We start from the raw sequence: 26,263 nt of genomic DNA, 5'->3' as shown, positions 1-26,263 counted from the left end.
AGCAGTGGACCGTTATGAACAAATATATTAAAAGTTTGGACCACCAGTGATCAATTCATTAGTTGAGACAGGTAATAACCAAAAAAAAATAATTGGGACCAATAAAAACCAAATTTCCTAAATTTATTTATCTCATTAAAAGAGATGGAGAAGTATCATTTGTATATTATTGTATTTTTATATCACACTCGGATTTGTAAAGTTTACTATTGTTGTAAATTGTTTCTCTTTTAGGAAATGCGGCATTTTATAAAATACTTAAATATATTGGAAAAGTGGACCCGTTGTTTAATGCAACGAATCATGATGTATAAAGTCATGGACTATAGAAGCCTAAAGGTAAGAGATTCCCTCCTTCAATTAAAATATTGATTTAGAAACCTTATATAAGGAAATCTAAACAACACTTGTCTTCACAAGTTTAATCAAACCATTCTCTCTCTTTTAGTTTTTTTTTTATTTTTTTATTTTTTACAAAATGAGATCTAAGAGCATTCTCATCCAACCCCTCATATTATGTGAGGGGTGTTTCTATAATTTAGAGAGTGATTCAAGGTGTTGTGAGTGAAGAGTTTTTATATTTTAGAAAAAATAGTGATTTTTCTGTATATTTGAAAAGTTACTGTTCATCCCCTATAATTTTTTAATATATTTTGAAAGTGGTTGTGAGTGAAGGAAAGAGAAAAGGTAATGATAAAAGTTATAAAAAGTATTATTTAATTGAAATGGAGAGAGAAAATAAAGTAAGTTTTAGTGTAATTTTTGGTTTGAAGATAGGGGGTGGGATAAAAATGCTCTAAGCATCAAACTTCAACTCTTTTCCTAACAATCTTCTTGTTGCTCATTTTAGGATGCTTTGCTTCACCGAGAAAAAGCATCCGCTCTCGTCGTCCTTGTAAAGAAATGGTGTTCTACTTTCACGACATTATATACAATGGCAAAAACTTCAAGAATGCAACTTCTGTCATTGTTGGTTCGCCAGCTTGGGGCAATCACACGATTTTAGCAAATTACAATCATTTTGGGAATGTGGTTGTGTTTGACGATCCCATAACGTTAGACAACAACTTACATTCACCCCCTGTTGGGCGAGCACAGGGGCTTTATATCTATGATAAAAAGGAAATCTTTACATCATGGCTTGGGTTCTCGTTTGTCTTCAATTCGACTGCCCATAAGGGTAGCCTTAACTTTGCAGGGGCTGATCCTTTGATGAACAAGACAAGAGACATTTCTGTGATTGGTGGAACAGGCGATTTCTTCATGGATAGAGGTGTGGCTACCCTTATGACAGACTCGTTTGAAGGGGAGGTTTACTTTCGACTTCGTGTTGACATTAAACTCTATGAATGTTGGTAATCAAGAGCTTAACATTCTTATAGACTTTATCAATGTTGCTTCTTGTTTCTTTTTCTATTTCGTTCGTTTTAAAAAAGATAGAAGTTTTATCCATCTTTTCTAAGAAGAGAGAAACTATCATCAATTGTTATTACATCTATATCAAGAAATGTTTGTTTCAGTTTGCTTTTATGTATAACTAAACTTTTGTTGTTTACTTATCCGGTCTATTTCTTAACTTATAATTTGTCTCATTGTTGAACTTTTTCTTTTTGTGAACTTATGATATGATGGTGTTGGTTGGTTAAAATAAACTTAATTCGTTTTAAAGTTATCATTGCTTTGGACTCAAAAGGCAATCTTACTACCTACAATATCAGAAAGAAAAATAATGATTATTTAATTAAAACGTTTTTTTCCGAACATTATTAGACCACGTGTAGTCATAAAGCTTTACTACCAGGCATTATGCGCCACGTGGCGCCCAGTCAGAGTTATGGTTTTTTACAAAAACAGGCTGTAATCATAATTCTCCACCCCCAGGCATTATGCGTCACGTGGCGCCCAGTCAGTTTTACACTTTTTTTTTAATTTTTAATAAGAATAATCAAATAACAGTAATATTTTATTGAATAAATATTACATGAAAATAAAAAAAAAACTACTCGTCGTCGTTGTCGTCCTCGTCGTCTTCGCCCTCGTCGTCGTCGTAGTCGTCGTCCTCGTCGTCGCCGTCCTCTTCGTCGTCATCGTCTTCGCCATCGTCGTCGTCGTCTTCATCATCGTCCTCATTGTTGCCCTCGTTTTGATCATCGTTTTCACTAGGCAAAGGCCGATACATCCAAATATGTTGGACCAAATCCTCCTTTAGTGTGTTATGTATCTCTCTTGAACGCACGGAATCCGAGTTTTCGAGTCTTTGCTCCATACTTGCCGGAGTCCATGGTGGATCCGGGTCCGGTATGAAAGTTGGACATAATGCTCTTCATTCGTCCTCGATGATCATGTTATGCATTATGATACACACATACATAGCACATTTCATTCTTTCTAAAGACCATAGACGACAAGGATTTTTAACAAAATGTCATCGTTGTTGAAGAACACCAAAACACCTCTCGATATCCTTTCTCGCAGACTCTTGCACTTTCTTAAAATACTGTCTTTTTTCATCAATCGGGTCTCTGAATGTTTTAACGATTATCGCATACTCTGGATATATTCCATCACCCAGATAGTACCCATGATGGTAGAAGTTATCGTTAGCCCAAAACGAAGCGACGGGAACGGTCCCATATATGTAACTCTCCATCACAGGAGACTGCTCTAAGACGGTTATGTCATTGTTGGAACCGGGAACACCAAAGAATGCCGACCAAATCCAAAGGTCGTATAAAGCAATCGCTTGAAGGCTGACCGTTGGTCCCTTTTGGTCACCTCGTGTGAATTGACATCGCCATGCAATTGGATGATTAGCCCATTCCCAATGCATGCAATCTACGCTCCCTATCATGCCGGGGAAACCATGCACCCTTGTATGTACCTCGTAAAGACGTTGTAGATTGTTACAGTTGGGCTCTCTCAGATAATGTGGTCCATATAGTTTCAATATTCCTATATTTTACAAAACTTTTATAAAATAAATGATTAAAGTAAACAAGTGATAAAACTATTTAAAAAAAAACAAAACGTACCGTAACAAAAATACTCCAAGGTGTCCCGAGTTGTTTTGTCGGCCATCTTTAAATACTCGTCGTTTATGTCGGCCATGTTTGCGTAGGCGAGCACGCGTACGGCTGACGTAACCTTCAGAATAGCCGCGAATCCTAGCGTCCCTCGACCGTCAATCAAACTCACGCTCCAAATCATTGGTGATGCACATAAATAAATTTTTAAACATCCGAAAACGACGCCTAAAGGTCTTCGGGTTCTTGTATCTTCGGGTTCTTATATGCTCCTTTTGAAACGGGGGTGGTGGAGAGCTAATCGCACTCGTAACAGAACTCATATAAGTTGTCGTGAGCGTAATCGCACTCGTAACCGCCTGTTCCTCCGCCACGTCCTCGGCTTGTTGGTCGGGCCCGAAAAACTGTATATATATAGATGGAGGATCCATTTATATAGCGAAATTTGTGTGAGAAATTATAGAGTTGAAATCGAATTTTTATAAAGTTTGATGAGTTTAATGAGTTTTGATTGGGGATGAGTTGGTTATATATAGGAAATAATAATAATTTTTTTTTATTCTCCACTCCTCCAACGGTAACTAACGGCTATTTTTTTATATTGGAGCCTTTCATCGCGTTTTATCTATAACGTTTTAAAAAAAAAAAGCCAAAACGCCGGGGGGAGGGGGGGTGTGCCCCCGGCGTTATAGGTTACAACGCTTGCATAACGTCCCCATTACGGATGGTCTTAAAATTATATGGTATTATATGATATTGATGGTGTTGCATGATGTCACAGTTATATGGTAACATTGTGCTTGCATATTTACAATGCATTGTGCTCAATTTTTTTTTTAATGAAACAGCTTCACTAATATAAAACCTCTTAGCAAGATGCTACCATCAAAATTACATCAACGACATCGGGTTTTTTAACTAATCAATTAAACTAATTCTAACCTTAAAACACCTACTAGAAAACCAAAGAAGAGAGTAATTAAGATCATCAAAAATCAAATCCTACTTCTTCAAGCCAGAGCCAAATGCGTTTTCGTTTTCGTATTTCCAAAAAACCACCAAGTAACCAATATAATAGCTTCCAAAACCTTTTTTTTATAAACAGTGTTTCGCCGGGTGCAAGAAGAGGTTTGATTTTGTAAATTCAGTGACGATCAATTCATTTACAATTTACATACTTTTACCACTCGATATATCTAGAATCAATGTTTTCAAACCCGACCCGGATGCCTTACCGGGTCAAAGGTCGGACCGACCGGGGAGGGCGGACAGATGTTTGACCCGGATGACGTCATAAATAATATATATTTATATATCTTATAAAAGTTGTTAGCCATTTACAATTTCTAATGCACTAATATGTAAAAGTCTAAGGTTATTTTGCTAAAACTATAACATTGAGGATGAATAATGTAATTTGTATTAAAGAAAAGATGAAAAAGATGAAAATGAAGAAAAAAATAATCTCCTTTGCTTTTAACCTAAACCCACACCACTGCCGCATTCATCCTCCCATCTACTTCATCTCCTTCATCTTCTTCATCTCCAATCAATGTTTTGAAACCCGGCCCGACCCGGCTGGTCGAACCGGTCCGAGCGAGACCTGGGACTAAGACCAGTCCGGGTCGTAGTATACAACCCGTTTTATAATGGACCGACTGGGTCTCGCAGGCGCCGGTTGGACCGGACTCGATGACCCGACGAGTGGACCGGCAAGTTTGTTATTTTCCTTTTTTTTGTTTAATCAGTTCTGAATAAGTGAATATAATCACCAAACACGGCCGCTCCTAAGAAACTAAACCCTATATAACCCACCACCGCCGCTCCATAACCCACCACCGCCGCTCCAAATAACTGCCGGAAATGATATTCAGATTCAGATATGTAAGAGAGTTTATGATGCAATCTTCTCTTAATTTCTCATTCTTCTCTTAAATTAAAGCTTAGATACGTTGAACAAACTAAATTAAAGAATGAATCAAATCATTATATTGATTTGGTGATAGAAATTCGTTTCAATTGGAATCAAATCATTATTAAACGTGAATGTATACGTATATTAAGTGTTATTGGCAAATATATATAGGTGACAACTAAGAATTTAACTTAGTTAACTAGATTAAAGTTCACTGGGGTCTTTTAAATAAATAATTAAAGTTTAAGGACTGATTGTGTAAATAAGTAAACTAATTCTTTTAAAATAAAGTTGGGGAAAACACACACATGTGTGTATGTCGATCATCAAGAATGAGAGGGGAGGAATTCTCTAGTTCACCTAACTCTTCAAAATTGAAAGACAAATCTATGCTAAAACCCTTGCATGTGGGTAAATTTGTGATACCTCAACTTAGTTACCATAAAGTATGTCTTGAAATCATATTTGGTAATAGTAGTGAAATATGAAAAGTAGATTACTTGCAATTGGTGAATGGATTATGATCATATGATGAAATTGTGGAGTACTTGGCTCAAAAACAATTGTTTGTAAGTCTACCATGAAGTGGGTTTAAACCTTAAAGTGAATAACCCAATTTATAAACAATATGTAGTGTATTATCTTTGATATAATTGGCTTTTGCATGTAAATTAATTGTTTATGATATTTGAGTGAAACTAGAATTATATGAGTGGTATAAAGTTAATAAAATTTAACTAAATTATAACTTACAAATCATGCCTACAAGGTTGATATGAAATGCTTGAATGAAAATTTTTATGTATAACGTGCCATAAAGAGGTTGATATGAACTCTCTGAATAATGTTGGCATATGCTAATATATAGAATGTAAAAAAGAAAAGTATCCTCATGACTAACCGGGTTGTGATATATAAGCAAGTCGAGTGATAATTCGGAAGATCGAACCGGACGGAACACAAAACAAAAAGGGAAGCTTTAAGGTACGTGACTAGATGTTGCGTTTTATTTTGTTACTAAATTATATCGTTTTATTTATCTTGACATAATGATTGAAAGGAATTTGATTATTGGTTCAAATAATAATAAAAGAAAATGTTTTCACAGATTAAAAAAGACTTGTTAAACCGACGTGTAAATGACTTATGAAGTCATAGAGACGAAGGTGACGTCCTAAGTATATGAAACATGGCAATGACCATGGATGAATTAAATTATGACGTTGGATTTATTCACAAGTGATGGATACCACGAGAATGAATTGAATGGGTCGTCTATGATCTATATGGCTTTGAACCGACATTAACAACGAAACCAAGGTATAAACGACCATGGAGGCATAGAGGCCGAGGTGTAAGTATGTACCAACCATGAAGTATTTTATGCTTGGATGAAAATAATGTAACAAATCGGATTTTTAATTTATTATTTTATTAACCGTTACACGACACGTTTCGATATTCAGGTTATTTTATTAATAAGAATATCACGTTTATCGAGTAGTAATGATTTTATTTCTAATTGTTTATTATGTTTATTTATTAAATAAAAATTAACTTTAAAAAATATACATTTTAAACCCAAAGTTATACCTTAACCCAAATATGTACCCATCTTCATAGTTTAAGGACTGAATTTGCAACATCTGTTATTAATATTATATTATATTACACATAACCCAATAACACTTTACAAAACCTGTTTAACCTGACCCAATTCGCAAACCGTGACCCGTTTTGTTAACTTGGCCCTTAATTCTCGTCAAATTTATGAAATTGATTCTTGTGATCTTTGTTATACATACTAATCGGCCTAACCGACTTAATCAATTAAGAACAACGATCAATTTTGATATTTATTAACTAATTAACGAAGCTGTCATATCTCGTAGCCGATCTATATTATAACAAGCATCATAATACAATTAAACATGCAGATTTAACCTTTATACGATCGTTATCAAAACCCCTAAGTTTAATTACGTTATAGCAGCCTCGAAATCTTGGTTCATGATCTGCTCCGTCATCAGCTTTAACGATCAATAATCCATCATCCTTCATCGTTTATGGTAATATTTATACGTAATAACTCGCAGTTCAATCCTAATAATTAACCCTAACGTTAATTGAATCAATTCTTGCGGGATTAATGAATTGATGAATCTAGGGTTTATGCTCTTAAAAGGGTTGTCTGGTTTGCTAATTATAAGGTTTATGTTCTAATCCTTAACCAACTCTACGCCCAGCTCAGTTGGTTGGGTGCGCGTTTGCTAATTCTTTGAGCCGGCCATGGCGCGGGTTTGAGTCCCGACCATGGTAGATTATTAGTATTTTTTTATTATTGTTTTTGTCTTAATCTAAAAGGTTTTAGGAATTTAATATAGTTAATATTATATATTAAATAAACGCTATACTATTAAAATCGATATATAAATCGATCATATTTATGAACTTTGGTTAAACATCATATTTATAATGATATATACATTTATATATAAATATGTATATGTAATAGATTTTTAAATTGATAAAAGTTTTAATCTAAAATATATATAAAGATATTGTTAATTGATATATTAAAATATAGTTTAAATTTTTATAAGAGTTCATATTTTATATGTAATATTATTATCTATTATTTACGATATTTATTTAAAAAGAAATCTTTACTAATAATAAAAATATACATAAATATATAAAACGTATTTTTAGTTTAAAATGCTCATTTAAAGCAAATCTCTTTATATAAGGTCTCCAAAACTTATAAATAGTATTTTACTTATATAACTTTATATAAATAGAATATGCTATTTTCTATAAACCTTTGATAAATAAACTGATAATGAAATTGATAATAAATTAATGTAATATTTAATTTTCGAAAAGAACACACCCGATCATCAAATCCCGAACATCTATCTAGTTTAAGATTCATTGTTGAAATCATAGTTATTTACATCTCCACAGTTATTCTTTATTAGGTTATCTCGTCAAAGCTTGATCTACATTTATCTTTCTTATTGAATCATTATCTCTTGTTTAATTACCAAGGTGAGTAATCACTCCCCTTTTTACTTATTTTTAATCTTTTGGGGACGTATGCGTACTTTATCTACTTACCTATTATTTAATACTCAATTTGTAGTTGTTTGTCTTGTGTGTTTAACGATTTATACCTAACGCTTTATATGCTTATATGCTTTACTTGAATACGTGTCGGAGAGGTCCAACATATTCACAGTCTAGTATGATCATACGCCCGTCGTGTTAGCCATCGTTCAGTTTCATCTGACATCAAGCTTACCGACATCATTATTCACTTGCTCATTGGTTAAATTGCTTATCTCACTTGACACAGTTTGCATTTTTCTTTTTTTTATTATATATTACATTATATCTCACTTAACTGGTGTTTTGCTCACTCAACATGTGTTATTGACAAACCTTTATATTTTATACGCACATGCAAGTTATCGTAGAATTTAATGCAAGTTGGCTTAGTGAAGAATTAAGTTAGAAGAATATTCTAATCAAGATCATTATATTTATAAATTTGTATTGTAGTATATATGGATTATGTACTTTTTGTATTTGATTTATTTGAAAATTGAATTTAATTAATAGATATTGTCATTTAAATATTGTATGATAGTATCTTGAGAGCTGTGAGCAATCAGCTCACGCCCCGGCATTTCCGCTTTAGGTTGGGGTGTGACAAATAAGAGCTTTTACTTGAAGTAAATAGCTATATACTATATATAAAGAGAATCTCAAGGACCTCTTAATTTTTAAAAGGTTCCATGTATATTGCAACATGTACAAGTTTCAAATGCATAAAATTTAAATAAATGAGGGCAGTTTTGACTTTACACCAATCATTAACCATAACTTCTAATTGTTATTCTATATTTACAATATATATCCTATAAAACTTACACTATATACCCTTAAACTTGGGTTAAGTTTTGTAATATCTAGAAATGTTAACACATACTATCCCTCATCTTTATAAAAAAATTGACAAACTTACCTTTTTTTTTCTTTCGTCTATATTTATTTAAATATATAATGTTCTTATAAATACGAACCAACCTTATGACGTGCTTATTTTTGTCGACGTTTCGATATAAAAAAATTGCAAAACCGATTTGTAGATTATAATGTACAAGTCAATGAAGCATTAAAGTACAATTTAGGTATGCAACTAAAAACCTATAAAATGTTTATAAACACCCCATGTTTTATTTTACATTATCAACTATGAAATTACAAAACCAACCCACCCAATTATATAATTCAATTACAAAATCATTAGAATAAAATAAATTTAATCTACACATAAACTTCTATTTAGTTGTGGAATCACAAAATTATCCACATATCAATATATACCAAAAATTTATTAATATCAAACGATCGACAATTTTTTAAGGTGAAGAAAGGGTTTATTATAGTTTCGACGAAGTTGAGTGCGATAACCTCAACTTTTATCCGACCGAGTTACTAAACTCACTAAATGTGTAAGGCCCCGTTACCGGTGCCTTACTTTAACGTTGGATTTACTCATAAACACGGTTCATAATATCATAGTTAATAAAAACATTCACGGAATAATATAAAAGTCAACCATTCATTACAAACATCCATAGCTTGTCTTTCAAAAACATAACATAAAGCATAGTATTTCAAACATCACGACATAACTCCAGATGCCAGACTCTTCGGATCCTGCCATGTGTCTTCCTCAAGCCAACTGCCTCAGTCAATTAGCCTGCATGCATACTAAAAGTTACGCTGAGTGAGTTCTAGTTAATCATACAACATTCAATACATTCATAACTACGTACTTCCATACGTACTTTATACGTTCGTAATTCGTTCATAATATACATGCATACCTTCATACTCTATTCTAAATTCTACCTTACTTTATTCTATTCTGCCTCGGATTTCATTAGGGTCCAGTCCCTATTTCTGCCTTGAGTATTATTAGGGCTCAGTACCTTTCTGCCTCGAGATTTATAAAGGGCTCGGTCCCTTTTCTTCCTCGGATGTTATTAGTGTCCGGTCCCTGTCTACCTTGAGTATTATTAGGGCTCAGTCCCTTTCCTCTGTACCTGTCTATCTCTTACATTCATTCATAACGTGCATACATATCATTCGTCCATTATACATAACATTATACCTTGACAGTACGTGCAATATCCGAAGATCGTTCACGTACCGATAAGCAATCATTCATACCTTATATACATATCATTCATATATTCAACTATCACCCGACGGTACATGCAATATCCGAAAATCGTTCACGTACCGACAAGCAATCATTTATACATAATCATATAAGGCATACACTTACCACTTAAGGTAAGTGTATTAACTAATCACATCGAGTATGCACACAACCCCGAAAATATAACAAGGAAGGGGCTAGAAACTCACCTGAAGTCGGTTACGTTCACCGTTAATAGTTATTCCTTTCTTCAGTTGGGCACGGCTAACTGTATAATAATTACATGCATTAATTAACTATCACTACTCATCTCGCATTTCTAGTGTAATTATAACCCTCAACAACCGGGGGTCCGGGGGCAGCGCCCCTAGCAGCGGGGTCTAGGGGCGGCAGCCCTTAGCAGGGTCCAAGGGGCAGAGCCCCTGGCTGGGGTCGAGCTGCCAGGTCAGCTTGGAAAAATTTTATTTCTATTAACTGTCTTATCACATTTTTCAAGGGTTAATGTGTAATTATTTCATTCCTTACCAAGTCCAGGGACTGTTCTTGTCATTTATTAAACTTCTAATTCGTTACTGGTTCATAACGAATTGGCTTATCTTAGCGAACTGGTTTCTGTAGCGAATTGAACACTTTAACGAACTGGACTCCTTAACGAATCAGTCCATGGTGAACCAGTCCATATAACGAATTAGTCCATTTAATTCGTTATCTCCTCTAACGAACTGGCTATATCGAACCAATTGTAATTCGCTACCTTTTTCCCTTAACGAAATAGATACGAACTAAAGCTAGTTTGTTATATTTCCTTTAACGAACACTAGCGAATCAACTCTGATTCGTTAACCTTCCGTTAGCGAACTAGGGTTAGGTCAGGGAATGTCAGAACATTCCCTGACATATCTTACCTCGTACCTAACTTTCCGGCGCCGCCGCCGGAAAATCGCCGAGTCGCTGGAAAAACGAGTTTTAACTCGTTTTTCGCCGTTTTTAGTCCCGTTCGATCCAGATCTGAGCTAGGGTGACCCGTAAGCTCATCATAGGTTCGGTTTATACCCGATTCCTCCCGGATCTCGTGATTTAAACGGTTTAACAGTGTCGGCTCGTCGTTTCGTGATTATATCTAACGGGTTTAAGCTCATACAATATCATACTATCATACCTTGGATCGGGATCGGTTCTTCTTCTATGATTCGGCTAGAGAGAGACTAGAGAGAGAGCTTAAGTGTGTGTTTTGGTGGTGTATGGAATATGTGTGAAATGAGAAATAAATGGGTAATTAAGATTTATATAATTATGGATCATGGGCTTAAGCCCATGGTACTTGTCTCTTTCTTTCATAACCCAAGCATAACCCATATCCATTTAACCCAACACTAGCCCAACTCTTAATAACCCATACTTTCATTTATTAACCGAAACCCGAAAAACGGGATGTTACAAAATGTTAGTGGTTTGTCACCTCATAAACTTCGATTGAAGATTGGATGTCCAATGACATTGATGCGGAATATCGATCCATCACATGGTTTATCTAATGGCACAAGTGTTTGTTTTTACCTGTTTTTTCTTCATGTTTTTCCATCATACTAAGTTAATCATTTTTGAATTACATAAATTAGGAAATTATAATGGACGAAACGTAGAAAAAGTTTGAACCTTTGGTATGTATACTAACTACATATAACATTATTACTTTGTTAAAACATATATAAGAGACTAATATTATTTTCTTTTTTTCAGTATTGAAACCTACTATAGAAGATGTGGCAATACAAGTAGACAACAATAAACAATCTCATCCACCACCAAATGTATCAACGAAACCTGGGCATGCATCAACATTTTTGTGAATATTTAGATAACATGTTCACCAATGATGAATGGTGGTTGAAAAATCAAGATGAGATAATTAGGAATTATAGTTTACTAAATTAGACAATAATTTTAATTTCAATTTTTTTTATTTCATACGTGTAACGGTTATGAAAAAGACATACCATATTGATGTTGCTAACTTGAAACAATAATAACAGTAAAAACAGATATATAATAAAGTTTTGAAAAATATTATACGAATAACAAAACTAATGAACTAAAGTACTATTACACAATATCTCACGAGTTGACTTATGAACCAACATAAACGCTACAATGTTGTAAATTGTCGTCGTCGCCGCATCGAGCGGGCACTCTACTAGTAATACATTAATGACAGGAATACCCTTAACGGGCCAAGTAATTCGGGTAAGAAACCAGAATTAAGAATGTAAAGAAAACAAGAACTAGTTAATATACGAGGGGTGTAGATTTGGACACCTCTAATGAAGTTATCGTTGCTTGGCTTGTTAGGTTTGCTCGGCTTGCTAGGTCCGTTTGGCATACTAGGTTTGCTTGACTTGCTAGGCCTGTTAGATGCCAAGGTGTGATTATATACAAACCATAAAGTGTTTTATGCTTGAATAAGAATAAGAGATTTTACTTGGAGTACATATAACACATTAATGACAGAAATACCCTTAACGGGCCAAGTAATTCGGGTAATTCGGGTTAGAAACCGGAATTAAGAATAGAAAGAAAACAATAACTTGTTAATATACGAGGGTGTAGTTTGGAAACCTCTAATGAAGCTATCGTTGCTTGGCTTGCTAGGTTTGCTTGACTTGTTAGGTATGTTTGGACTCGTGTATATAATGAGTTACTAAATGTTTTATGATGTTAACTCTCAGGTAACTAAAAGTTTAAGGCACCGGATGAAGATCAAGTCGTGATGCGGACCGAACACAAGACTTATCTTGTTGCTTCCGCATTTTGTTGAGCTTAAACCCATATTTACATATGTCAAATGTGGTTAAGTTTCTATCACTTATGATGGTCAAGTTTAGTATAAACAAAAATAGATGTATATTTATGTCTATTTAAGGTTACTAGTTAAGGAGATTACTGTCACACCCCAAAACACGGCCTAGGAGTGTGACGCTTAAGTTGGTACCACATTTGTAAATAAATCAGAGTTATGTTCAATTTGTGGAAGACTTATAAATATGTGGATTAAAGTTGTAAATATTTACATACAAAAGACGGGATATAAAAGTTTTCCGTTGTAGTGTTCAAAAAGATTACTTGTTTTATAGTTACAAAACCACCATTAATATATTAAAGTTAAAAAACAAAAGATCCGAGCCATCGGATATTCATAGCACTTCCCCACTCCAAGTGCTATCTTTGGTCACCTGTAAAATGTAAGAAAAATACGTCAGCAACGAATGCTGGTGAATATGCTGACGCTAAAAATAATTTTCTTTACTTAATTACCCCCCGGGACTACGTAGGTCCAGGCCCAACGTGGCTTAGGAATAATCAAGTTAAAACAATATAATTTATAAACTCAAGTCTCTGTACTCGGTTCCCCCAGCGAATCGCCGCAGCGTTCGACTAGTTGAGTGCCTATACGAGTAGACAAGGTCATACTCCCCGCAGGCAAGCGTAATTATGACCAGGTGTGGTGTGCCCACCACATATGAAAGGATCCAGACAAACGTACACTATAGCCTGAGGCCAGTATTTATACTATCGTTTATAAATGTTTTAGAGACACTTAGTCTCATGTAAAGTTTTTCAAATAACACGTTGACTCGTTTGAAAACAAGTTTGTAAAGGTTGAGGCGTATTCACCTTTTTCAATTTGGATCGGCTTCAGCACCGTCCGAGGGTCTTTCCCGTTGCTATCTCGCACCTATAGTACGAGTATAACCAATTATTAGTCGGATGTACAATCCGGCTTAAGACCTTTAGTCTTATTTTATAAACTTTACCTCGATGAACCCTTAGTTCAAAATCTATTTTACTTTAAAACCTTTAGTTAAAAAGTAATTTATAAACCTTTAGTTTATTTATAAAACCCGACGTTTCTTCTTCTCTAAAAACGTATTCTTTTCTCTTATTATTTAAGAATAATCATTATCACTTAAATAATATTTTCATAACAAAGAATATATACTTATACATATATATTTATCAATATTCATATTCTTATCTTTTGTTTTCTTTCTTTGTTATGTTTTTCCTTTCCTTTATCGAGGTATCGAGTATAACCTCGACTTAAGGTTTAAGTCTTTATAATATTTTATTATTATATTCATTGGCGTTATGCCTTACCTTTGTTCGGCTTTATAAACCCTAACGATTTGAGTAGCACTCCAACGCCGCTCGGTCACCTTTGATTTCTTTATTAACTTTCCTCTTCGTCGCCAAACTATAACACCAATCTTCAATATTCGTTGGCACGCTTTTCGAGACTCATCGCCATGATAACAAACGCCTTCTTGGTTGTATGTGGGTGGAGGGTGGCACGAACTTCGAGGAATCGTAGGCACGGAAAACGATGGATCGGGGCACGATTTTCGAGATGGATCGACGGCCGGATTGTGGGATTGTAGAGAGATGTTAGAGAGATTATTGTATGTGAGTTTTTGGTGTGAAATAACATGAACCCGGACCTGCTATTTATAGACATTTTCAGGAGTCCCGTCGCGGTACGCGACGGCCTCCTGGGAACCCGTCGCGTAGCGCGACGTAGCCCTAAATAGTTACAACGTAGGTCTGGCACGTGTCGTCACGTGGCAGTCGGTGTGCCACGTTTTGACACATGACGGACGATGTGCCACGTGTGGCCACGTGGCAGACGGTGTGCCACGTGTGAACACGTGGCGAAACTGGTGCCAGATGTGTCAGGCCACGTCATCGCATAACGCGATGACGTAAGTTAACAGCGATCGCGTATCGCTGTTGACTCCTTCTAGAAATCGTTGACCGAGTCCTTCGAGATACGCGATGGGCTTGTTTTTTGCCCCGTCGCGTATCACGATAAGACGTAAAAGCAGAATTTTCATTTTAAACCCTAAGGTTTGGATCTTTGGCATTTTTGGGTCCCTTAACTTTGGAAAGTTGACAATTTGAACTCGAAATTTTCACGATGTTACAATTACAAAGATAACCTTGAGGAAAGGACTTGGATATTGTATTATTTGTATCCAAATTCCCTTCTTCAACCGAGAACATACAAATAGTGAAAAATAATTCAATCAAATTATAATTTGATTGATTCCGTTTAGATTATAAGAAAATTTAAATGGTTTAGATCTTTATTTTAGAAACTGTAATTGTGTAATGCAATCAAACTCATGTAACCAGAACAGATTAACCAATCCATCCAAATCCAGACTTCTTTATCATGCTTTTCTTTACTCTTGATGTGATTTATAGCTCAACTCATTTGGTACGATTAGTCGATTACTTTTTCGATTAACATTTAACAATCTAAGAGTACATATCTAAATAAATTTATACATATACGAATATGAAATTTGTGTGCATAAAAACTTATACATTGTGCATAAGAGTTTTTTTTATTTTAATTTTCATTTTCACTTTAACCTTATACTTTTCATCTTCTACAACTTTTTCACGAAAATTTGTTTATTTTTAACCCCAGGTCCCCAACAGTTTTCCACTGGTCCCTAATAATTTTTCTTTTACAAATTTGTCGTTTAACATTTATGTTTGAATTTTACGAGTTAACACACTACAACGCCCATGTGTGGTTCAACGGTTTGCATCTATTTTTTCACGTTCAACGTTCGGTCCTAAGTTGACTTGGTTTTTTCTATGTTTTATGTTTCTGTCTAATTTTTACGTGTTAAGACACCACTACAACATTCGTGGTTGAATATTTTTTAGTCTACTTTCGTTCAATTTAACAATCCGGATACAAAGTACGTGTATAATGCAACATTGCAATGTTATATATTTCAATGTTTTACGCCCCCACTGCAACGCACGGGGCCTTAATACTATTATTATAACAAATCCAAATAAAACCCAGGAAACAACAAAATTGTAAAGGAGGGGGGGGGGGGGGGGAGTAGTTAAAGATTAAGGGTGTGTTTGGGATTGCTTATTTAAGTGAAAAATAACATTTTGTTAAAAAGACTTATTAACTTATGAATTTTTTAAAAGAGATTAAAAAATGTTTGGATTAACTTATGTGTTGGGGAAAATCAAAATGACTAAAAGGGACACTCTTTTTTAAAATGAATGTAATGGGTGAATGTTTATACTTTAGGATTTTTTAACATTTTACTGAAAAATTGCGTCATAAAAGTCAAATCTATTCGAACACTTTGTCGTTATATATGTGGACGGTCCAATCTTCTTGAGGTTCTAAATCAGATTCTAAAATGGGAACTCTTTTTGTTAAAAAAAATGTTTTAAGATCCTAACTAGCGGGAATATGATTACACATTTTGTGTATACGATTTTTAAAAGTAAACAATCACGCTTATGAAATTTTAGTAAAGAAAATCATTCAAAGGGCGTTGATCATTTGCTGGTGTTAAAGCCTAAAAAATAAACAAATTTAGCCCTACACCATGAGGGCCAAAATTTAGATTTTCTATCTTGAGCACTCCTAGCGTTGTTATTATATTTTTTTAGTGCCACTTTCTACTACGTATCATATTCTTTGTAATATACATCAATATTAACATCAAATGAAGCTCCTTGTCCCATATTTAAAGGGTACTCTAATTCTAGTGCTTAACTTCGTTTAAGAAGGAAGACTTTATACGCTAAAAATATTTTCATCAAAACTCACTAAATGTGAGATTGCATGCATTTTATAAACCCTTTTAAAAAATTATGTGTCCTATATTTTCACGAGTTAGGATCATGGACATGTTTTTTTTCAATGTAAATGACTCGACTTTAAAATCCTCTTTAGGTCTAAAAAGATCGAGCCGACGCTTACAACATAAAAGTAGAATATTGTCTGGAGGCGGTGTTGTAGGCCATTATTGCCGAGAAAACTCACCCAAAGTCGCCCACTACATATAGTCTTACGTTATGTTTGACTATAAGTTATTTCTAATTATGAATAAACATGTCAACAAAAATAATAAAGCTTTATTATAAGCATATAAAAGTAATTAATAGTCTAAGCTCACATGATTGAGAAATAGTTGGGAGAATTTGGTAAAGCATAATTATAATAATAAAGTATTACTACATATCTTTCTTGATCGCCTAATTCATTGGATAAAACTTGGCAAATCATTATAAAATTATTAATTATTGGCAAATCAATAACAGTATTATAGGTAGCATATCTTTTCATATAAATTGTTTTGCTACATAAAATGATTATGGGTTTGATAATAAATTTATTTATTACACTATAAGAGATGGAGAAGTATCATTTGTATATTATTGCATATTTTTATATCATACTCGGATTTGTATAAAGTTTAGTATTGTTGAAAATTGTTTCTATTTTGAGAAATGCGGCATTTTATAAAATACTTATATATATTGAAAAAGGGGGCCCGTTGTTTAGTGCAACATATAAACTTAGACTTTAAGTCATGGAAGTGAAACCTTATATAAGGAAATCTAAACAACACTTATCTTCACAAGTTTAATCAAACCATTTTTCTCTCTTTTAGTTTTGTTTTACAAAATGAGATCTAAGCATCAAACTTCAACTCTTTTCCTAACAATCTTCTTGTTGCTCATTTTAGGATGCTTTGCTTCACCGAGAAAAAGCATCCACTCTCGTCGTCCTTGTAAAGAAATGGTGTTCTACTTTCACGATATTATATACAATGGCAAAAACTTCAAGAATGCAACTTCTGCCATTGTTGGTTCACCAGCTTGGGGCAATTACACGATTTTAGCAAATAACAACCATTTTGGGAATATGGTTGTGTTTGACGATCCCATAACGTTAGACAACAACTTGCACTCACCCCCTGTTGGGCGAGCACAAGGACTTTATATCTATGACAAAAAAGAAATCTTTACATCATGGCTTGCCTTCTCGTTTGTTTTCAATTCAACTGCCCATAAGGGTAGTCTTAACTTTGCAGGGGTTGATCCTTTGATGAACAAGACGAGACATTTCTGTGATTGGTGGAACGGACGATTTCTTCATGGCTAGAGGTGTCGCTACCCTTATGACAGACGCGTTTGAAGGGGAGGTTTATTTTCGACTTTGTGTTGACATTAAACTCTATGAATGTTGGTAAACATTCTTACAGAGTTTATCAATGTTGCTACGTGTTTATTTTTCTATTTCGTTTTCATAAAAAGATTGAAGTTTTATCCATCTTTTCTAAGAAGAGATAAAACGTCATCAATTGTTGTTACATCTATATCACGAAATGTTTGTTTCCGTTTGCTTTTATGTATAACTGAACTTTTGTTGTCTGCTAATCCAGTCTATTTCTTAACTTATAATTTGTCTTACTGTTGAACCTTTTCTTTTTATAAACTTATATATATATATGATTGGTGTTGTTTGGTTAAAATAAACTTAATTCTTTTTAAAGTTATCATTGCTTTGGACTCAAAAGGCAATCTTACTTCCTACAACAATATCATTTTATACTAATTAATAAGAAAAATAACATTATTTAATAAAAGTTTATTTGAACATTATTAAAACTATATGGTATTATATGATATTGATGGTGTTGCTTGATGTCAAGATTATATGGTAATATTGTGCATTTGTGCTTGCATATTTACAACACGTTTTGCTCAATTTTTTTTAATAAAACAACTTCACTAATATAAATCTCTTAGCAAGACGCAAAGAGGTACAACCATCAAAATTACATCAACAACATCGGGTTTTTTTTAACTAATCAACCAAACTATTCTAACCTTAAAACACCTACTAGAAAACGAAGGAAAAGAGTAATCAACAAGATCATCAAAAATCAAATCCTGCTTCTTTAAACCAGGGCCAAACGTGTTTTCGATTCTGTATCTCCAAAGGACCACGAAGTAATCATAACAATAGCTTTATACCCCTTTTTTTATGGACGCATTTGAAGGGAGTAAAATCCCCTTCTAACTTCTTTCAAAATTCATTAATTTTTTTTCTTTCAACTCAAAAACACGAAGTTAAATAATATCTTTTTCCCTCACTTTTTTTTTCTACTTTATTTCTTTTTCTCTCGTTTATTAATCTCGGGAACACAGCTTAAGTCCGCATTTGTGAACCGATTCTAATTCAAACAATCAAATCTCATGTCTGGTTTGGTGAATAAGAACCCAACTTCCAACGATTTGATATTTTGATGAGTAAGACCAGGAGGCAATCGGCCAACAATTTCAAGCAATTGGGCTTTAGTGTCATTAATTGAAGCTGGCCTGTTAACATGTGACACAAGAGGCCCAATTTTATTTTGGTCTAACTTCTCTAAAAGTTTATATTTTACACTTCCCATCTTGTTGATTCCCAAATATTTAACAAAATTGAAATCTGTAATTATTTTAATATTTAACAAACTCAAGCTTCACTTATAGAGTTCTAGCTAGCTCGTGAGTCATAACGAGTCAATTAATTATCAAATTTCTATTTACTATACTAAATATATCTTTTTCAGCTATGATAAAAACAAGTAGTAAGATGTTTTATGTACTTATGTATAATTGCATTTACATAAAACTTTATAAAAAAACAGGTATAAACTTAGTTAAAATATATTGATAAAAAACGAGTTGATCTCGAGCTTTAAAAACTCTTTACGAGCTGAACTAAAGCTTTACAAATAAAGTTCGAAACAAGTCAAGCTCAAACCTGTAAAACTACTCACAAACAAGCTCAAGCCTAAACATGCTCGGGTTCGGTATTTACACCTTTATAAACATGTAAATTCATCAAGTCTGATTCAGGTACATGCAGTGTCATAAAAATCGTTAGTCGGTAGGTGGGGTGGGTACTAGAGATTAATCGAGATAAATCGGATCAGACTTTAATGTATATTTTTCAGTTTTATATATACATGCACATATTTTTATTTGTAAATTTCAATTTTACACATATAAAAACATATTTTGGCCGGAAATTAGCTGAAATTTCGTCAGAAACCGCTGGTTTTTATGGAATCTCGCATAAAACCACCGATTTTGGCCGGATTTGACCGTTGACCGATTAATTAGCCGACTAGCCCAAATATAATCAGTGAATTGGACACTAGCAATTAATCTTTTTGATGTAAAAATTTTCAAACAATTATCTCAAGGTACAATTGCTAATGCACAACGTACAAACATGTAGCGGAAAAAAAGATAAGTGGGTGGGAAAGTAACGGTCTCCCTATTCGTTTTTCTTATCCATAACTCACAAACACAGACCAATTAAAATCAAGAAACAGTGGAAGGTGAGTGATAGTGTTAGTGTGTGAAAGAAAATGGGAAGCATGACGACTCTCTGTTCATCAGAGAGCTTATTCTTGCTGCCCAAGAAGAAGGCGACTCGTTCTCATTCTTCGAAACCTATCAAAACATTTCGATGCTTTTTCGGTTCCAATAATTCGCAATCTCAAGTTTTTAAAAGGTATTCGGTAGGATCGGTTTTGCCGTGGCGGCGCAGCTTGTTGCCTGCTTACTTGTCTCTCTAATGATAATAATAAAAAAAAATGAATGTTTGTTAATGGTTTTGAAATTGATGAATGATGATTGAGAGACATGTGAAATGCAAGTTCTGAATAGTTGGTTTGAAGAATTAGTAATGCTTTGCTAGGAGTTGAATTTACTCATGAATATTAGGGGTGTGCATGATTCGGTTTGGGTCCATTAGGCTAAAGCCGAAATTTTACTTTTTGAATTGTCAAAAACCGTTTGATTTTGGTTTTCATTTTAGGTCTGGGTTCGGATCAGTTTAGGTTTTTTCGGTTTTAGTTCTTGATTCAATTAGGTTTTGGTTTTTTCGGGGGGGGGGGGGGGGGTAATTGGCCGAAACAATGAATCTGGGCCTAAGTCATTTTGTTACTTAATAAGTAATTGATTATTATACATTTGGGCTAAAACTAATGAGTTACATATTTATTAAATTACTATAATTTACTTAAAATAAAAAAAAGAAATGAAAATCTACAAATTCGGTTCGGTCTTCCAATTTTTATTTCATGCGAAACCAAAACCAAAACCGAACCGTAAGTTCAGTTTTTATAAAAACATAAAACCAAAATGTCGGTTTTTGTTTCAGTTTCATGCACCCTTAAACAATATAACTAGCAAAATCGGTAATGCTAGCTTGAAATTTTGCAAATTGAGTACCTATTTACAGCTATCATGGCTTCCAAAATGACAATTGTTTCGGTTTTGGCGAGTAATTTCTTACGGTTTCTGTTGTTTCACTCCTAAGGTTACAGAAAACTATATTATAGTTCATGTTTTCACAAGCTACAATGCTACATACCTTTCAAGTTAGATATTGATTAGGATATATTTAGGAATTTAACACCATGGTTATCTAGTCACATTATATTTGTCAAGGTTTAAAGCCACCTGAATGTTTCTCAAAATACACAAAACTCTCATTTGTTGCAGGCAACATCGTATCAAATTACATGACAGTCGTTTCAGGCAATTTCAGCTCTCGAGAACGCATATGAATGTTAGTCCCTTCTTAAGTGTATCTAAGTTATATTAATACAAAGTTTGATGAGAATATGCAATATTTTTAGGATATGATTTTGTTTTAACATTTTGTCATTTACATTGAAATTTTAAGGTACTTCATTCTGACGGTGATGATGCAACGGAACTGGCACACAAAATGGATGACTTGGAATGCAGCACTTCAGAGAAATCGTTACTTCCTTTTAAAAACTTATCAATGGATGCATCATGGAACAGCTACCTAAAATTTATGCTGCTTTTTGGAATATTAACTTTTCAAGATGCCGAAAACGCCCTTGCAAGTTCAGACGCAGCTAGTGTAATGCAGTTCACCTCATTTTTTGGAGATCTTAGTGATTTGAGCACAGGTTTTGCTTCAGTTAGTATAATCTCCCTACCACTCATGGCATAATAAAAACTCATTATGTCAATCTTGTTTACATTAAGGCGTGCGCACACATACATGAAAGTTTTCTCTTTTATGAACATATGTTAAAATGATTTTTTTTCCAGGCATTTTTGTTGATATTCTTCTCTGAACTGGGAGATAAAACGTTCTTCATAGCGGTAAATGATATCATATAAAAGCTATTTCTTCTGTTCTAAATCCAAAGTTATGTATTTTTATACTATGCATTCTACATAACTTTTGCAGGCACTTTTACCAGCTCGGAACTCAGCTGCAGTTGTCTTCCTTGGAACATTTGGTGCACTTGGGTTAGTGATATATATTTTAATTTCATTAAAATCTTACTATTTAGGAAGTAACCAGTTTTCAGTTTTTTTATAAATTAACCACAAAAGTTGTGTATTAAGTTTAGCCACAAAGGTTTTTTTTTTTAAATTAGTATAGTTTTATTTTTTATAAAGTGACCACAATATTTTTGTACTTTGAAACCACAAAGTTTTTATTTTTTTAATTTTACTTTTCTTGGACGTTCTGGTGTAAATTTTGTGACAACCCGAACTGATACTGACATCGGTGATGGTATTCATTTTTATGGTTTTTGATCAATGTAAAACACGTGTCGGTACCCTTTTGGGCATATCACGACTGTCATTTGTTTTTCTGGTTTTCGATCGATGTAAAACACGTGTCGATATTCTTACGGGCACATCACAAATTGACAACTATAATTCTTTGGTTTTCTGTCTTGGTTGCTATACCAAGTGCTAGTATGTACCAGCAGTCCAGCACTGTAACGAACAACCGAACCTATAACGACTGAAACTGAGTTCTCCCCGCATCTCGCGTGGGAATTTGACTAGTTTTCTTTAATAAGTTATGCTATTCATTTTGTATTTTGTGACAATATCTTGTTTCTTGATCAGGGTAATGACGGTTATATCTGTTGTTCTTGGGCGAACTTTTCACTATGTAGATGAAATCCTTCCCTTCAGGTTTACACTATTTTATTAATCATTTTTATTTAGACCTGTAAACAAACCGAACAAACACGAAAAGAGCATGAGTTGTTTGTTCATTTAATTTTTACCGAACAAACGATTTCTTGTTCAAGCTCACCCATTAAGAAAATCAATGTATAGTTTATGTTCATTTGCTAACTGTATAAACAAGCAGTTCATGAATGTAAACGGATGAATATAACTAGAGGTAGATGAACGAACATAAACATGCTAAAACCAATTAAAGGTAAATGTGAACAACGATGTGTTGGGCCTAAAAAGTTATTAAAACTAGACTAAAATGTAATGAGTCTAAATGTTTTTGATAAATATATTAACGAATGAACTTAAAAAAATGTAAACGAATGAACATACATGAATTTATGACAAAGGAGACTAGTAAATAAATGAGCTTCCCAACGCATGGTTCACTAAACGTTTGGTTCGTTTGCAGACCTACATTTATTTCCTTGTATATCTCAATAGATGGTAATATCAGTTTAGTTTCATCATCCTAATTTACTACATTTAATCCCAGATTCGGTGACATGGACCTACCAATTGATGATATTGCTGCAGCATTGCTTCTGGTAATATGTGAAACCAATATTCATCAACATAATGTTATGTCAACCAATCATTACACCGTTAACTGAATCGCTTTTAGGTTTATTTTGGTGTTTCAACTTTGCTTGATGCATCTTCTAGTGATGGTCTTAAAGCAGAAGAAGAACAAAAGGAGGTAAACTTTTACAATATAATGATATATAATTATATATAACCAAATCACACAAGCAAAAACTTGTAACCGAGTTTATAAAATATATATATTGTTTCAGGCTGAGATAGCTGTGTCTGAAGTTTTCGGAAATGGTGCTGGGATTTTGGCTGCAGCTAGTACGATAATTAGCACGTTCGTTTTAGTCTTTGTAGCCGAATGGGGTGATAAATCATTTTTCTCCACAATTGGTAAGTTGCATATATCTTTGCAGAAATTTAGAAAAATGAAGAATATTTGCCAGTTGTATAATAATAATAATAATAATAATGTGCATGTTATTGTGTTTGGTTTGTTTAATAAATATTACCCTTTATTGTGTTTGTATAGCTCTTGCTGCAGCATCTTCACCTCTTGGAGTCATTGGTGGGGCACTAGCTGGTCATGGGCTTGCAACTCTGGTAATTTACATAGGCTTGTACGAACCAAACGAACACGAATAGAGCATGTTCATGTCTATTTGTTTAACTTTAGCCGAACAAATGATCAAGCACAAATTAAACGAACAGAGTTTTCTTTTTCGTGTATGTTCGTTAAGAAGATGAACATGTTCGTATTATGCTCGTTCGCTAACGCTACAAATGAACGGTTCATGAATGTAAACGAACGAACATGAACATAACTAAACAAAGACGAAAGAACACAACCAAATATAATTGAGTGAACACCATATAAAAAACTGTAAAAAAATTAATAAAACTAGACTAAATTGTAATGGGTGTTAATTTATTATCATAAAATTAAACTAAATTGTAATGGGTGATATTTTATTATCATAAAATTAGACTAAATTGCAATGCGCCTAAACGATTCAAATTGTGTGTTCAAGTTTGTTCGTTTAACTAAATGAACAAAAATGTTAGTGTCCGTTCATTTATCATTATTAAATAAACAAACATCCGTAAAACTTCCCACCGAAGGGTTCTTCGAACATTTGAACGCTTTGTTCATTTAAGGGCCTAAATTTTGATGAAAAGTTACTTATATCTAACTTATTAAAGAGTGTTATTTTACTTATTTAAACTTAAATGATTAGTTTTGAAAGGATAAATATCATATTATAAAATTTATAACAGATATGAAACCGATGTTTGTTTCTAAGTTCTAACGACTCGTTGCAGCTGGCTGTTCTTGGAGGCTCATTACTTGGAACTTTCTTATCAGAAAAGGTTAGTAATCTCAACATCATTAATATACCATTTCTTGTACATTAGCATAACTTTTCATCATACAGAATAATAATCATCCAAAGATGGAACAGAATCCGCATAAACGCAACTAAATGACGAATGATTAGTTAAACTAATCACAAACTAAAACTAACATTAGTCATGCTAATGCTGCCAAAACTAAAACCAGAATGGCCTGGAGGCTATTAAAATTTTAATACAACACAAACATATATATTCCTGACAGAAAGACAACAATTTATTTTATTTACATTACATTATTAATAATATTAATTAATAAATGTACAGGTGATTGCATATGTTGGTGGTGTTCTTTTCCTGGTGTTTGCAGCAGTGACTGTTGTTGAGATTGTGAGTTAGAAATAATTAGAGCAAGTTCTTTCTTTTTTCTTTCATTTATTAAATATTATTATATTTTCATTCATGAAATTTAAGTAATATATAAATCATAATTAAAAAATGATTAGTTGATTTGATTCTTTAAGGTCTTTTCAACTTAATTAACATAGTATAGTATTAAACAATTATTAATAAATCAATTATGTCTATTTCCCATGTCCATTCAACTTCTCTATAAGCCATGACCATTGACCAAGTTAAGTCAAATTATCTAACATATTTTTTACCAAGTTTTTTTTTTTGGACAACAACATTTATATAATTTACTATAAAACGATTACATTAAAGTGACAGGCAAACGGGCAACAAGTTGCGCTACAACCCCCTTTTGAATAGCAAAACCAATCCTGCTAAAAACGAAGCTTTGGGACCTAAAAGCTTAAGAGGTTCCAAGTACGACACGCTGAACCCTACTTAAAAATTTCACAGCCTCTGGGGCCAGATAACCAAAAGTATCAAAGGCAAATGGTAGAAAGACATGTTGATTATCTAAACAAGTTTTCTCGTGTTTAACAACTTTGCCCGATTCAGCCTTCAACGCAGCCTGACCCACAACAAACCCATGGTCCATGAGCCCAACAAGAGGAGACACTCCTGTAAGATCCACACATGTGTGTTTCCCCCCTGCCCACCCGAACACAAGAATATCAGCTGGTCATAAAGTAGACCTCCCTTCAAGAGGATCCGTGAAAAAGTTAACAGGGGCCTTCTTTTTAGCAGAAATCTCTGCCCGTTTAAGAACATCACATAGAACATCCCTAACTAAATCATATCTGTATTTAAAGCCAGACAATTCTTTGCAATGCACCGCATGGTTTTGCAATTCTTTACCAAGTTAATGACCTT

At 33.7% G+C, this 26,263-nt stretch overlaps 2 protein-coding genes and 1 pseudogene across 2 annotated transcripts; all 3 read left to right on the top strand.

Moving 5' to 3' along the window:
- The first annotated feature begins 318 nt into the window (after positions 1 to 318).
- Positions 319 to 1,550, top strand: LOC143543189 (dirigent protein-like). Its single transcript, XM_077035559.1, has 2 exons — positions 319 to 339; positions 802 to 1,550. The coding sequence occupies exons 1-2, from the start codon at positions 319 to 321 to the stop codon at positions 1,357 to 1,359; spliced, it is 579 nt and encodes a 192-aa protein (XP_076891674.1). The 3' UTR covers positions 1,360 to 1,550.
- Positions 1,551 to 17,664: 16,114 nt separating this feature from the next.
- On the top strand, positions 17,665 to 18,255 carry LOC143543205 (dirigent protein pseudogene; annotated as a pseudogene).
- Positions 18,256 to 20,368: 2,113 nt separating this feature from the next.
- Positions 20,369 to 25,496, top strand: LOC143543204 (GDT1-like protein 1, chloroplastic). Its single transcript, XM_077035573.1, has 12 exons — positions 20,369 to 20,576; positions 21,572 to 21,638; positions 21,756 to 22,022; positions 22,157 to 22,210; positions 22,299 to 22,360; positions 22,976 to 23,044; positions 23,589 to 23,640; positions 23,718 to 23,792; positions 23,890 to 24,019; positions 24,159 to 24,229; positions 24,950 to 24,997; positions 25,307 to 25,496. Exons 1-12 carry the CDS (start codon positions 20,431 to 20,433, stop codon positions 25,376 to 25,378), a joined length of 1,113 nt encoding a protein of 370 aa, XP_076891688.1. The 5' UTR covers positions 20,369 to 20,430; the 3' UTR covers positions 25,379 to 25,496.
- The last annotated feature ends 767 nt before the right edge of the window (positions 25,497 to 26,263 follow it).

This window comes from Bidens hawaiensis, unplaced genomic scaffold, assembly GCF_021521415.1.
Source record: "Bidens hawaiensis isolate Kalapana, Puna unplaced genomic scaffold, B.hawaiensis_p1.1 tig00013078_1, whole genome shotgun sequence".
In the NCBI taxonomy this organism is placed as follows: Eukaryota; Viridiplantae; Streptophyta; class Magnoliopsida; order Asterales; family Asteraceae; genus Bidens; species Bidens hawaiensis.
The sequence above is the reverse complement of the archived record's forward strand: the minus strand, read 5'-3'. Positions and strand labels throughout refer to the sequence as shown.

Excerpts from the sequence above, each read along its gene's own strand:
- LOC143543189 (XM_077035559.1), top strand. The coding sequence starts at position 319 with ATGGACTATAGAAGCCTAAAG. Across the intron at positions 340-801 it reads TGGACTATAGAAGCCTAAAG|CATCAAACTTCAACTCTTTT; the intron begins GTAAGAGATTCC and ends AAATGCTCTAAG.
- LOC143543204 (XM_077035573.1), top strand. The coding sequence starts at position 20,431 with ATGGGAAGCATGACGACTCTCTGTTCATCAGAGAGCTTATTCTTGCTG. Across the intron at positions 21,639-21,755 it reads TCTCGAGAACGCATATGAAT|GTACTTCATTCTGACGGTGA; the intron begins GTTAGTCCCTTC and ends TGAAATTTTAAG. Across the intron at positions 24,020-24,158 it reads ATCATTTTTCTCCACAATTG|CTCTTGCTGCAGCATCTTCA; the intron begins GTAAGTTGCATA and ends GTGTTTGTATAG.